The 12,082-nt window shown below is 38.6% G+C and overlaps 1 protein-coding gene across 3 annotated transcripts; it reads left to right on the forward strand.

The window, feature by feature from the left end:
• Positions 1-162: 162 nt before the first annotated feature.
• On the forward strand, positions 163-11,734 carry LOC4326161 (uncharacterized). Of its 3 annotated transcripts, none has more exons than XM_015792279.2 (17): positions 163-555; positions 1,171-1,266; positions 1,739-1,893; positions 2,168-2,220; positions 3,063-3,131; positions 3,765-3,929; positions 4,006-4,225; positions 5,097-5,297; positions 5,407-5,477; positions 5,550-5,709; positions 7,658-8,251; positions 8,361-8,741; positions 9,065-9,140; positions 9,228-9,291; positions 9,826-9,961; positions 11,158-11,271; positions 11,343-11,734. In XM_015792279.2, the coding sequence occupies exons 6-17, from the start codon at positions 3,820-3,822 to the stop codon at positions 11,406-11,408; spliced, it is 2,193 nt and encodes a 730-aa protein (XP_015647765.1). In that variant the 5' UTR covers positions 163-555; positions 1,171-1,266; positions 1,739-1,893; positions 2,168-2,220; positions 3,063-3,131; positions 3,765-3,819; the 3' UTR covers positions 11,409-11,734. The 3 variants fall into 3 exon arrangements, with proteins under 3 accessions (XP_015647765.1, XP_015647760.1, XP_066164361.1); XM_015792274.2 differs by having other exon boundaries at positions 1,190-1,266; XM_066308264.1 differs by having other exon boundaries at positions 1,190-1,266; positions 5,102-5,297.
• Positions 11,735-12,082: the final 348 nt, after the last annotated feature.

Below are 12,082 nucleotides of genomic sequence, written 5' to 3' on the forward strand. Positions count from 1 at the left end.
AGAAAAAAATTCTCTTCTTTTTATTGGCACCGATGATGAAAATATTTTAAATCTTTTAAGTAGTAGAGATAGAGAGAAGTACTCTCTTCTCGTCCTGTTTATTTTGATAGTTGATTCATGACGATAATGATAAATAAGAATCCAAATCGCATCTCCGACCCTAATCCTAATCGCTGCCCGCCGCCGCCGCTGATTCTCGCCCGCCCACGTCGCCAGCGACGTCTGCCTCGCCGGTCTCAGTGCCACCGCCGGAACACCCACGCCCGCGCCTCGAATCCCCGCCTGGTCGTCTCTCCCCTCTCCCTCGCGTCCCCCGCCTCCCCTCGCCGCACTACCCTATCCCCTCTCCCTCGCGTCCCCCGCCTCCCCTCACCGCTGCCTCCGTCAGATCTGCCCCGCACGAGCCGCCAGCGACGCCCGCCTCCTTCGCGCCCTGGGAGCAGTACCAACGGCGGGTTCGGGGGTCAGCGCCGGCTTGATCGAGGCGTGGCCCGTGCTGACCAACGGCGTCGCCGCCGCCGCCGCTATCATCACCGGCACCGACCTCACCGAGAGGTGGGGTTCTCTCTCTCTCTCTCTTCTCGCCTGTGTCAGTATGTCTCTTTTCGTCTCTGTTTTCTATGTAAATATAACATGTATTTTCCTCCTATACTAAAATTCTAATGATTTGTTCTCTAGAGTACAAATATTTGTAGAGATGTTCAGTGCGTTTAGCAAATACTTAGGCCGTCATACAATAAGTGTTTATGCTGAACGATGCATTTCAGAAAGATACGGTCAATTTGTTTCCTGTCAATTCTGCACTCATATGATTTTTTTTTTTTACATCACTAGAATATGAAATCTTATTGATCTTGGACTTGATATTTGGATTACTCCATATATACTCCTATTATCTTCGGTTTATGGTAAAATGGGACAGAGCGAGAGGAGAGCAGTTCCACTCTCAGCTACTAGCTTACCTTAGCTATCAGTTGATCATATTAGCTATGGCTGTTCTATTCATTGCTTCAACTGCTCCAAAAATTTCTTTCACCGTTATCCACAATTAGTCTACTTGTTTCAAGCAATGGAGAGGATGGCTGTTACGCAATGTACCGAACTCGTGATGAACTTTACTTTGTAATGTTAAGTGTTCAACTTTTCTAATTGTCATCTAACATGATTCAGTCCCCTTCGTCGTGAGCAGCCGTCACGTCGTCAGATCCTCCTCCACCGCTGTCCATCTGCCAACCCCTACGCACCCACCGCCGCCATCTCCGAAAGGTACAGATCCCCCCCCCTTCCTCTATCTATACCCCGCCATCTTTCTGTGACCTATTTGATTTTGGCTGTGATGTACGAGCAGACCATGGACATTCGGCATTCTATTGAATGCTGCAGAAACTTTCTGCCACCCTGTTAATCAAACAAATTTGTAGTCAATAGTAGGAAACTATTACACCAATATGTTATGATGCTGGATTTGTTTATAACACAATTACCAATCTGTTTCTCTACATTGCCATGCCTATAGGGTTTTAAATAAATTTGTGCTAACAATATTTTTACTAGATTTAGACCAAAGCGACGATCCCCTTCATTTATGTTGCCTCTTTTCCAATTAAAGGAATTAACTAAGTTCTGAATTTTCAAGAGACTAATTTACATTTATGGATGATAATATAATTTTGATAGTTTATTTCTCATGTTTAACCTTGAATCATTTGTACTAAAAAAATTCTCTGCCCATTAATAGTCCCGGCGCTGATCTTCGGTCAACGTCGTGACTTTCAACCCCGCAGCCGATCGCAGGAAGAGGCCTCACCACTTGGCAGTGCCCCGATCTGTTCTGCGTCCGCTGACGGCGTGAACGCGGGCGAGTTTGGTCTACGGCTAGGCTGCAGAATTAAGGTCTGAGCCCAATCCCCGGCCTGCTCCACTCATTTCATTGGTGTATTTGTTTGATAAATTATTAGAAATGTCTATATAAAAATGATGGACTGAAGTTGAATGGGACGTGTGTGTATATACATTATATAGCAGTGCATGAAATTTGATTATGTCGAGATACTTGCTGCCGGCGGATGAAGTTCGATGGTTATTATACTTCATATTTGGTTCCTTACAGTTATTTTGAAATTAGAACATTTGTCTCATTTATTTGCTTGATCCCATCTTCTTGCAGGCTACAGCCATCCTGGGTTTTTTTAAGTGCTGCACTTCTATATATATATCTAGGTAAATTTCAACCCCTCATGTTCACTTTCTCGAGAGAATCCATTTTCTTTGCTTTAATTTCAGGTAGTATATAACCTGTTCTGATGCTTCTTGTGAGATTTCATGTTTGATTGATTTTTTTTGAACATATTAGCAAATATACGTGTGTCACTGCGTGTTTTGATATTTGATTTAGTAAATATCTCCTATAATTTTTCACTGCCATCACTCCAGGAATATTCAACTTATGCTTGTCATATTAAAAAATATGAGGAAAAACAGTATATTAGGATCTTGTAAAATAGCATGTTGGACCCTAGTAGAACCTGGGCCCTAGTAGAACCTGGGCGCCGTGAAGGCCATGGTCGCAAAGCTGATGATACGCAGGAGATGTAAAAGTTAGCCTATTAAGTTGAACAAATCATATTGTTTTACATTGTTTCAGACAAACCTGATCTGAAGTTAGCCTATTAATATTTTATCTGAATTTAACTTTAACATTGGTTATCCAGCGACTATCAAGCATCACCCTTAAAAGTGTCATTGATAAGAATGAATTATACCTAAATCTGACCAATTTGTCACATAGCTGATAATACACATGTGAAGCGTACTGCACCGATAATAGTTACATGGAATATGTAGATTCTCATTGCCCCTGGTTGCTGACAGTCTAACTCCTTAACATTCATATTCATTCTCATCTTGAGGTTGGTCATTTCTAACTCCTTAACATTCATATTCATTCTCATCTTGAGGTTGGTCATTTTGTTTGCTCTGTACCTATGAGATTTCCCCTTGCGCTGTGAAACATATGCCATGTCACTTCACGGCAGCAAGCTGAGGCTTTGTTCTAATTGTAGGTTCAATATATCAAGAGGGTGGAACCTAATTGATAAGTGTGCACCAGATCGTGGTCAGACTAATTCACGGTAAGGCTGTGTCTGTTTCTCAACCCTTGATATATAGTGTATGATTGTGTTGTGTTGGGTGTATCCTGGAAGAAAAACAAATGCATGTCTGAGATTGTTTCTTCGAGATTATTAAAATTTAGCTGTCAATTGAGATTGTAACTATGGTCTATATTACATTAACGCATATATATGCTTATATTTTTTTTCCTTTTTAATTTTTTTAGATGGTTCGTCCATACAACTTAAATGAATATATTTAATTCATTCATTGTATAATAGAAATATAGGGCGTATAGACCGTATAAAATACCAACCATGTGCAGGAATTATAATGCCGATATGTATACGCATACGCACGCCACTCAAAGTTTTATTGTGCCTACGCAATATCATAGTCTCGTAAAATTTTATTGTGCCTACGCAATATCCTAGTGTTGTACTTTACGTTACATATATTTGATGTGCGACATGAATTGAATAAAAGTTCAAATACACAGATCATATAAAAATATTTTTTGCTAACATGAAATTTTATAAATTATTTAGGACAAAAATAAAATTGCAGCGTAGCGTTTAGCACAGGCATATTACTAGTCTCCTTAAATCCATCTCCTTTGGCTTTCCCCTCTAACACCGTCTCCCTAATCCCAGAGTCTACCTACCCCACCCCTCTTGTTGCCGCCGCCTCTCCATCCTCTCACGGGCCATGGGTTCTGTTGCCGGCGACGCCGCCCGCCTTTCTTATCCACCCACTCGCCGTGACAATTCCGTCGTCGACATGTACCATGGCGTCCCTGTCGCCGACCCTTACCGTTGGTAAGTACTCCAACCTTGCTTCTCGGGGGAGGTCTTATATTTTTGGCTACTTATGTTGTGTGCGGCGTGCACGTAGGCTGGAGGACCCAGAGTCGGAAGATACCAAAGAATTTGTGGCAAGTCAGGTGGAGCTAGCAGAGTCTGTGCTTGCGGGCTGCTTCGACAGGGAGAACCTTCGCCGTGAGGTCACTCGCCTCTTCGACCACCCGCGCCACGGGGCGCCGTTCCGTCGCGGCAACAAGTACTTCTACTTTCACAACTCCGGACTCCAAGCCCAGAGCGTGCTCTACGTGCAGGTATGCCATCAAACTCGATTAATAAAGCACGCAGTGGATCTAAGGTTTGGAGCTTTGCGGGACATGTTGTTGTCCCGATGATGTGAAAATAATTGGAGATGGGTTTCAATAGATTTCGTGAATATACATCTTGACTTTAGAAACTACTGTGCTGTAGGAGCTGAGGCTAGTTCAGTTAGTGAATGTTGCAATGTATACATCTCTATTGCCTAAGCCGGAGACCTCTTTGGCTTGGCTGCTTGCATACCTAATTCTTCTTGATTAAATTGAATCTAGTTTATTAAAGTATCATTAGTTCTCTGATAAAATTAAAGGCAAAATCTATAGTCATGTGATTGTTTGTTGGTATGCAAGCTTTGCGATACTCACTCTTTTCCAACCTAGACAATGTGCAATTGGACAGGACTTATTATATACCAACTGTGCTTGTGTAATATTTGCTATGCACATGTTTTGGTTCCTTTGCCCACCCTTCCTTAGCCTCGATGAGTAACATTAGTGGGCATTTGTTCCAGTTTGATTTTAGGCAAGGAAGTCCACCCTACCAAGTCTAGGCTAGCAAATGAACCAAACATGCTTTACATAAAAATGAACCCTGTGAGAATGTTCAAATCTCATAGTCAAGTTCCACAGCACTGAGCAATGCTGATTGTTTTGCTTTCTCTGTCATATTCATGCTTTCAGTTTCTCATAAGATTATTTGGTGTTCTTAAAATAAAGAAACAAGTCCACATATTCCGTTTAGTATTTCTTTTACCCTTTTTCGAGTGCTAGTTTTGTTTATGTTTGAATTCTGTCAATAAAAGGCTGCATAATTGTCTTGATTCGATGAAAGGGTTAGAATGAATATAGCATGTACTTATCAATTCAGGATAGTTTGGATGGAGAGGCGGAGGTTCTTCTGGATCCAAATGCACTAAGCAAGGATGGGACAGTTGCTCTTTCGACGTATTCTGTTAGCAAGGATGGCAAATACATAGCTTATGGCCTAAGTGAAAGTGGCAGTGATTGGGTCACTATTCGTGTGATGAACATTGCTGATAAGCAGACTTTGTCTGACAAATTGTCTTGGGTGAGCAGATGCAGCTTGTAACTATTATTTGAAATTGTAGTGCTTATGTGTTACCTATTGGTTCTTATAACCAAATCCAACATATATGTTCCATCAATTATTGGTGCAGGTGAAATTCTCATCTATCAGTTGGACCCATGATGGAAAAGGTTTTTTCTATGGTCGATACCCTGCACCCCGGTAGGTTTACAAACTTCTGTATTTCTAATGTACTGTAATAGATTGCTTAGTTTCTCTTACTCCTTTTGTTAGAGAAGTGGAATTGGATGCTGGAACTGAAACAAACATTAATCTTAATCATGAGATATATTACCATGTCGTGGGATCTGATCAGTCCGAAGATATATTATGCTGGAAAGATCCTGAACACCCTAAGTATTCCTTTGGTGCATCGGTCACAGAGGATGGAAAGGTAACAACACTTCCTCTCCTTCCCATTTGTGTACCAGTCATATCTATATGCTTATTTACTTCTTTCATCTTTTGGATGAGACTACAAACTTGATTTCTCTTCTTCTATGGTTGATGCTTCATCTTCTAGTTTAAATGACAGTACAGACAATTTTACTACCTGAACTTCTCTCGAAAATATTTTATTCAGTCCCTTGCTTCTGATGGAGCTTCCTGCATTATCTAGGATTATCTTAATTTCTCAAGTGCTCACTAGAATATTTGGTGCTTCTTGGCTTTCTACATGGCAATAAATATTACATGATCGTATAATGGATTTTCTCAATCAACATGCATGCACTCATAGCACTACTTGCAGAGACAACATAATTCAAGTAGTAATAGAGTAAGATAAACATGTTGAAGAAGATCCATGCCTTGCTCACAGAGGCCAGCTCCTGTCATGAACCTACAACTCCTTGGAACCTTACATATACCTGCTTGTCTAAGTGAACTAAACAACTAATACGAATAAATACTAACAAAACTCAATCTTGTCTAAGTGAACTAAACAACTAATACGAATAAATACTAACAAAACTCAATCTATCTATCTAAACCTTACTAATCGTGCACTTTTTAGGAGCTCTCAAGTCAACCAAAAAGATCTAGCCGTTGATATAATAAATCATAACATCACAACCATAGATCGTAATATTTTTAACAGCCACATAAATCGGATCGTAGAATCCTATATGGTTTATTAGTAGGAAATATCTCCCATAGATGTATGGTCTTGATGTCCGATCCGACAAATTAGGTCCATAGCAAACCAATAAACCGATGGAAGTTACTCCTATCTCCTAATGAATAATCATGCATGAATACGTATTGTTGTACAACCCCTGATGCTTGAATACGTATTGATGTCCAGCAAAATAGTAGATCCATAGTCATAACAATTAATTTCGGTAATCTCTATCTTTGTGTAGAGAACAAACTATTTCCTAATTAATCTTCCTCCAAACTAAATAAACATACCATCAAAAATAATATGCACTTCATTTTATTAAAATTTAGTAACTCCAAAATTCTAGATTAAAAAAATATGATGTTTTTTTTATTTTAATTACGAAATTTTGATTTTTTTTTTTTAAATAATATTGAAACTGTACAAGTAAGCTAAAGTTGACGTGCACTTTTAATCTAAATTACTACAATTTAGAAAATAGCCTGTGTATGTTAAATTCTATATATGTACAATATGAATAATAATAATAATAACCCACACAACGCGCAAGTTGATGACTATTATAACTTAAAATTTCTACAGTTGCTAGCTCATGGTTATATATGACATGCAAAAAGAATGAATCTTACCTGTCGTCTAAGTGAAATAAATAGCCAATACGAATAAATACCAAATAGAGCTCAAAATTGCTTGCAATTTTTATAGTAGCTAGCTCATGGTTTTATGTGAATGAATTGCAGAAAGAACAACTCAAACCCAAGGTCCTGAGCAAACATTATGGCTATTCAAAGATTTATTTGGCTAAAAGTGCAAAAATGATTGCATATTAGTTTCGGAATCCTTATTTCATCCGAATTTCAAAATCTCTGTGCAAAGGCTTTATATGATGAGGAGTATAAAATGCAATGGGCAAACCTGTTTTGAACCACCTGAAATGGAGCTAGCATAAATTAGTTTTGGAGCTTGAAATTAATTGAATTTCCAATGTGAAAATTATTGATTTTCTGATTTTTGCAAGGGTTGAATATTCCATTGAGTTCATTGCATTAGCATTTCGTGATGGATGTTGCAGTAGAGTGTGATCTTTATGGTCTACATGTTTGTTGCACCAACCTTAAAAAGCAGAGTATCTCTTCACATCTTTAATTAATGACTTTTGTCTAAATCTTTTAATAGCCCACAAAAACAGTTCTCTCATAACCTCATCTTTTGTTGACAGTACATCATACTAGGTACTTATGAAGGTTGCGATCCTGTCAATAAGCTATACTACTGTGAAATTTGTACTCTTCCTCAAGGGATAGAGGGGTTCAAAGAGACAAAGGGGATGCTTCCATTTGTCAAGCTTATAGATAACTTTGATGCCCAATATCATGTTGTGGCAAATGATGGTGATGAATTTACATTTTTGACCAATAGAAATGCTCCTAAGAACAAGCTTGTAAGAGTAGATATCAAGAAGCCAGAATTGTGGACTGATATTCTTCCTGAACATGAAAGAGATGTGCTCGAATCAGCTGACGCGGTTAATGGTAACCAGTTATTGGTATGTTATATGTCAGATGTTAAGCATATTCTGCAGATAAGAGACCTTGTAACTGGGAACTTGCTTCATAAGTTGCCTCTAGAAATTGGTTCTGTTTCAGAGATCTCCTGTAGACGGGAAGACATGGACGTCTTTATTGGCTTCACAAGCTTTCTTTCCCCTGGTATTATTTACAGGTGTAACCTCACATCTGCGATCCCAGAAATGAAGATATTTCGTGAAATTTCAGTTCCTGGATTTGATCGAACAAATTTTGAGGTTAAGCAGGTACATGCCATCACTGTCTTAGGTTGCCATATCATTTTCTATACAAAGAATACCAATGAAACTAAATACTTCGTTAAAATGTGGTTTCTAACTGTTTTTGGTTTTTCAGATTTTCGTCAATAGTAAGGATGGAACCAAAATTCCTATGTTCATAATGTCAAAGAGAGATATTGAACTTGATGGATCACATCCAACTTTGCTATATGGTTATGGTGGATTCAACATAAGTCTTACTCCTTCTTTCAGTGTTAGTCGTGTTGTTTTATGCAAGAACATGGGTTTTGTTGTCTGTGTTGCAAATATTCGGGGTGGTGGGGAATATGGGGAAGAGTGGCACAAAGCTGGAGCACGTGCAATGAAACAAAATTGTTTTGACGACTTCATTGCTTGTGCTGAACTCCTCATTTCTGCTGGTTATACGAGTTACAGGCAGTTATGTATTGAAGGTGGAAGCAATGGTGGTCTTCTGATTGCTGCTTGCGTTAATCAGGTCATACAGTAAACTCCTGTTTTCTACAATGCTTCTTCAGTCTGTATAAGTTATCTTGTACTCCCTCAGTAGAAAAAAATATGGGTGATTTTGAAAGTCTTAAAAGACAAGCTTTGATTGTTGATTTCTTAATACATATAGAACAAAATTTTATGTAAGCTCTTTGAATATCTATTGATATAGTTCTTTTGCTCGAAATGCACTTGTTTGACTAGAGTTGTTCAAAATATGAATGTAGTAGTTATGATAGCATACTATTGTGATGTGGTTATAATATCATCCTATTGTGATATCATGCATAAATTTGATTTCCTGTCTTTCAGCGGCCTGATCTCTTTGGGTGTGCTCTTGCTCATGTTGGTGTTATGGACATGCTCCGTTTTCACAAGTTCACCATTGGTATTTCTTTTGTTCTGTTGTGTATCATCTTTGTTTTACCTGTATATTGATGCATATTATCAGTGAATGCTTCATGTTTTTTTGTAGGTCATGCCTGGACTACCGACTATGGTTGTTCAGACAATGAAGAGGAATTCCACTGGCTTATCAAGTATGGAATTTCTGTTATTTCCAACACCACTTTTACTAGAATATGTGTTTCAGTTATTAGTTCATTACTCCAGTGATTGCTGGTCTAGTGGGCTATGTAGAATACTGCTACACCACTTTATTCTTGAGGTTTGAAAATTACAATTTCGTAGCTGACAGTTTCCGAGTTATATGTGCTGTTCAGGTCTTTTAATTGAGAGTCCAGTAGTGCTTAATTATCATGTTAATTTCTTCATTTTTCCTGCTTAGTCTGAATATTCCTAGACTAAAATCTTGCATATACGTTAATCCACTGAGTCCATCATATTTAATTATTTGTGGTGATAATATTTTTCTATCCAATTTTCCGTCTCGGCAGAAAAAAGGCATCCAGTGTTCCAAAAGAGTCTTTTTAGTCATTCAGTAATAGAGTTCATTGTGAACTCTGACCAAGTTGAACCTTCCATTTTCCAAAGTCACGCCATATCTTTTTTCAGTGTTTTATTAGATGTATTACACATCTATGCTGTACTGATGAGTGGTGAACATGTACTAGATATTCCCCCCTTCATAATGTGAGGAGACCTTGGGAGCAAAGTTTTGTTAACTGTTGTCAGTACCCAGCAATCATGCTGTTGACTGCTGATCATGATGATCGTGTTGTGCCATTGCACTCATTGAAGTTGTTAGCAGTAAGTTACATTTCTTTATTCCATTTCTCTGCATTTTCATTTGAATACAAAGCATCCAGTCCACAATATAAAAATCATTGGTTCTGTTAGGCATAAGCATATTCAAAACTGAAAATTATCAACAATATTTGAATGTAGTGCAAAACGTAATGAGCATGGTTGGGATAAAGGCCCTTAGACCTAGTCGAGGTGTTCCTGGACCCAAATGGTGTGATGGTGCCATGGAGATGAGGATGTGACTAAAGACTCTTTATTTATTTCTTGCTTAAGGAGTAGATATGCGTTTCCATCCATATATAAATGTGACAAGACACTTTAAGGAACTTCTAAGATTATGGAAACAATACAAAATAAATAAAATCTGAACAGCCCATGTGAACAGTACAACGCTTGAATAGTAATCATGCACGTGACAAACAAATATTTTGTAAACGTTGACAATTTTATAGTGAAGAATCTATAACATAACTGGCCTGTTGGTAGGATCTCTTTATAGATTGTGTAAATGCAAGCCTGTATTCTTGTAATTGTTGAGCCTCAAAACCTTTGCTTTAAGCCTTCCAGTTATGACATCGTCTTCCACATAGAACTTGGCTTGAAGCCCACTTGACAAAGCCAATCCAATTACTTAACCCGCCTTCCACTTTGAACGGAAGCTGAAACCAAATCTGTGGGTTTGACTCATTTACCATCCTGGGTCCACCAAGATACTTGGCATCATGCTAGTAATGATTACCACGCCATGCTACTCGTACTTAGTTAAAGTGCGAAGACATTGTGTGTAGGCCTTTAGGGAAGTATTGGGAAAGAATGGTTATTTCATGCCAGTTTTGGACAGAAATTGTCAGGAATGACACGTTGATGGATAAATGGCACAAACAAAAAGAGGAATTTGATTGAGAAGTAAACAGATAGGGGTCTTTGTTGTAAAAACCAAATTTCATGTGTGGCGTGTGACAATGATAAGTTTGGTGTGTTTCTGTTAACTGGAATGTCAAGCAACATTGAGGTGCTCTGAAAGGATTAATCGGATTCTGATTATGTATTTTTATTTTGATACATTAAACAGTTGTTTGATTTTCTAAGCACCGTGATTATGAAAGTATTGGATGATGGATTAGTCGTTCGATTTCCGAATGTGGTTTTTCACCTCTTTAGTTTTATGTTCTCACCCCTTTGCTTCTCTTGTTATTCAGACACTGCAGTATGTCTTGTGCACTAGCATTGAGGATACACCACAGGTCAATCCAATAATTGGTCGCATTGACGTCAAGTCAGGGCATGGAGCTGGCAGACCAACTAAAAAAATGGTTTGTCCAATTCTACATGTACCGCCATAGTTTCATATCAATATATTTATGATGTTTGCAATCTATTGCAGATTGATGAGGTTGCTGATCGGTATAGCTTCATGGCGAACATGTTAGATGCGTCATGGACGGAGTGATTCATTTTGTCCTGCATAAGTTGGAGATGGTGAGCGTTGGGCACGTGCAACGGTGCAAGACAGGCCCTTTCAAACAAATGATCTGTGCAAGAACTTTGTAGGATTTTTGTTTGACCATTTGGAACGAAGGACTGGAGCACTAAAAATCTTTTGGGATTTCTTTGGAATGGCCCAATGTATGAAGATTTGAGATGAAAGTTAGCATGAGGTGTAACCTGTTAGAAAATTTCTCTCTTGAATTTCTAAGTTTTTTCTGTGGTCTGTTTTACAATCCTCCAATTTACACTTCCATTTTATATCAAAATCATACGTTTACGTTTCCTCTATGCTTGTGTTTTCTCTGTTACAAAGGAGTCCACATCAACCCTCCAGACAAACGTGCGCACTAAAGTTTTGCTGTAAGCTTGGAAAGTAAACTTTGTACTCCATCCAGCCTATTAATACTTGTTGTAGTGCACTTTGTCCAGCTGTGTTGTCAAAGTTCATTTCTTGTGTTTTCCCCCAAGGTAGCATATCTGAATGGTGACTAACAGGTTAACCGTAGAGCCAGGATTAGCTGCCTGACTTGATGAGAATATGTCGTCTCACGTTCCTTAAATACTGATGTGAAACATCATGCATTTTGCAGGCTGTTGAGAAGAGGAGAGGAAGAAAGAAGAGCCTTTTCTTCAAGT

Source organism: Oryza sativa, chromosome 1 (genome assembly GCF_034140825.1).
Source record: "Oryza sativa Japonica Group chromosome 1, ASM3414082v1".
Classification (NCBI taxonomy): domain Eukaryota; kingdom Viridiplantae; phylum Streptophyta; class Magnoliopsida; order Poales; family Poaceae; genus Oryza; species Oryza sativa.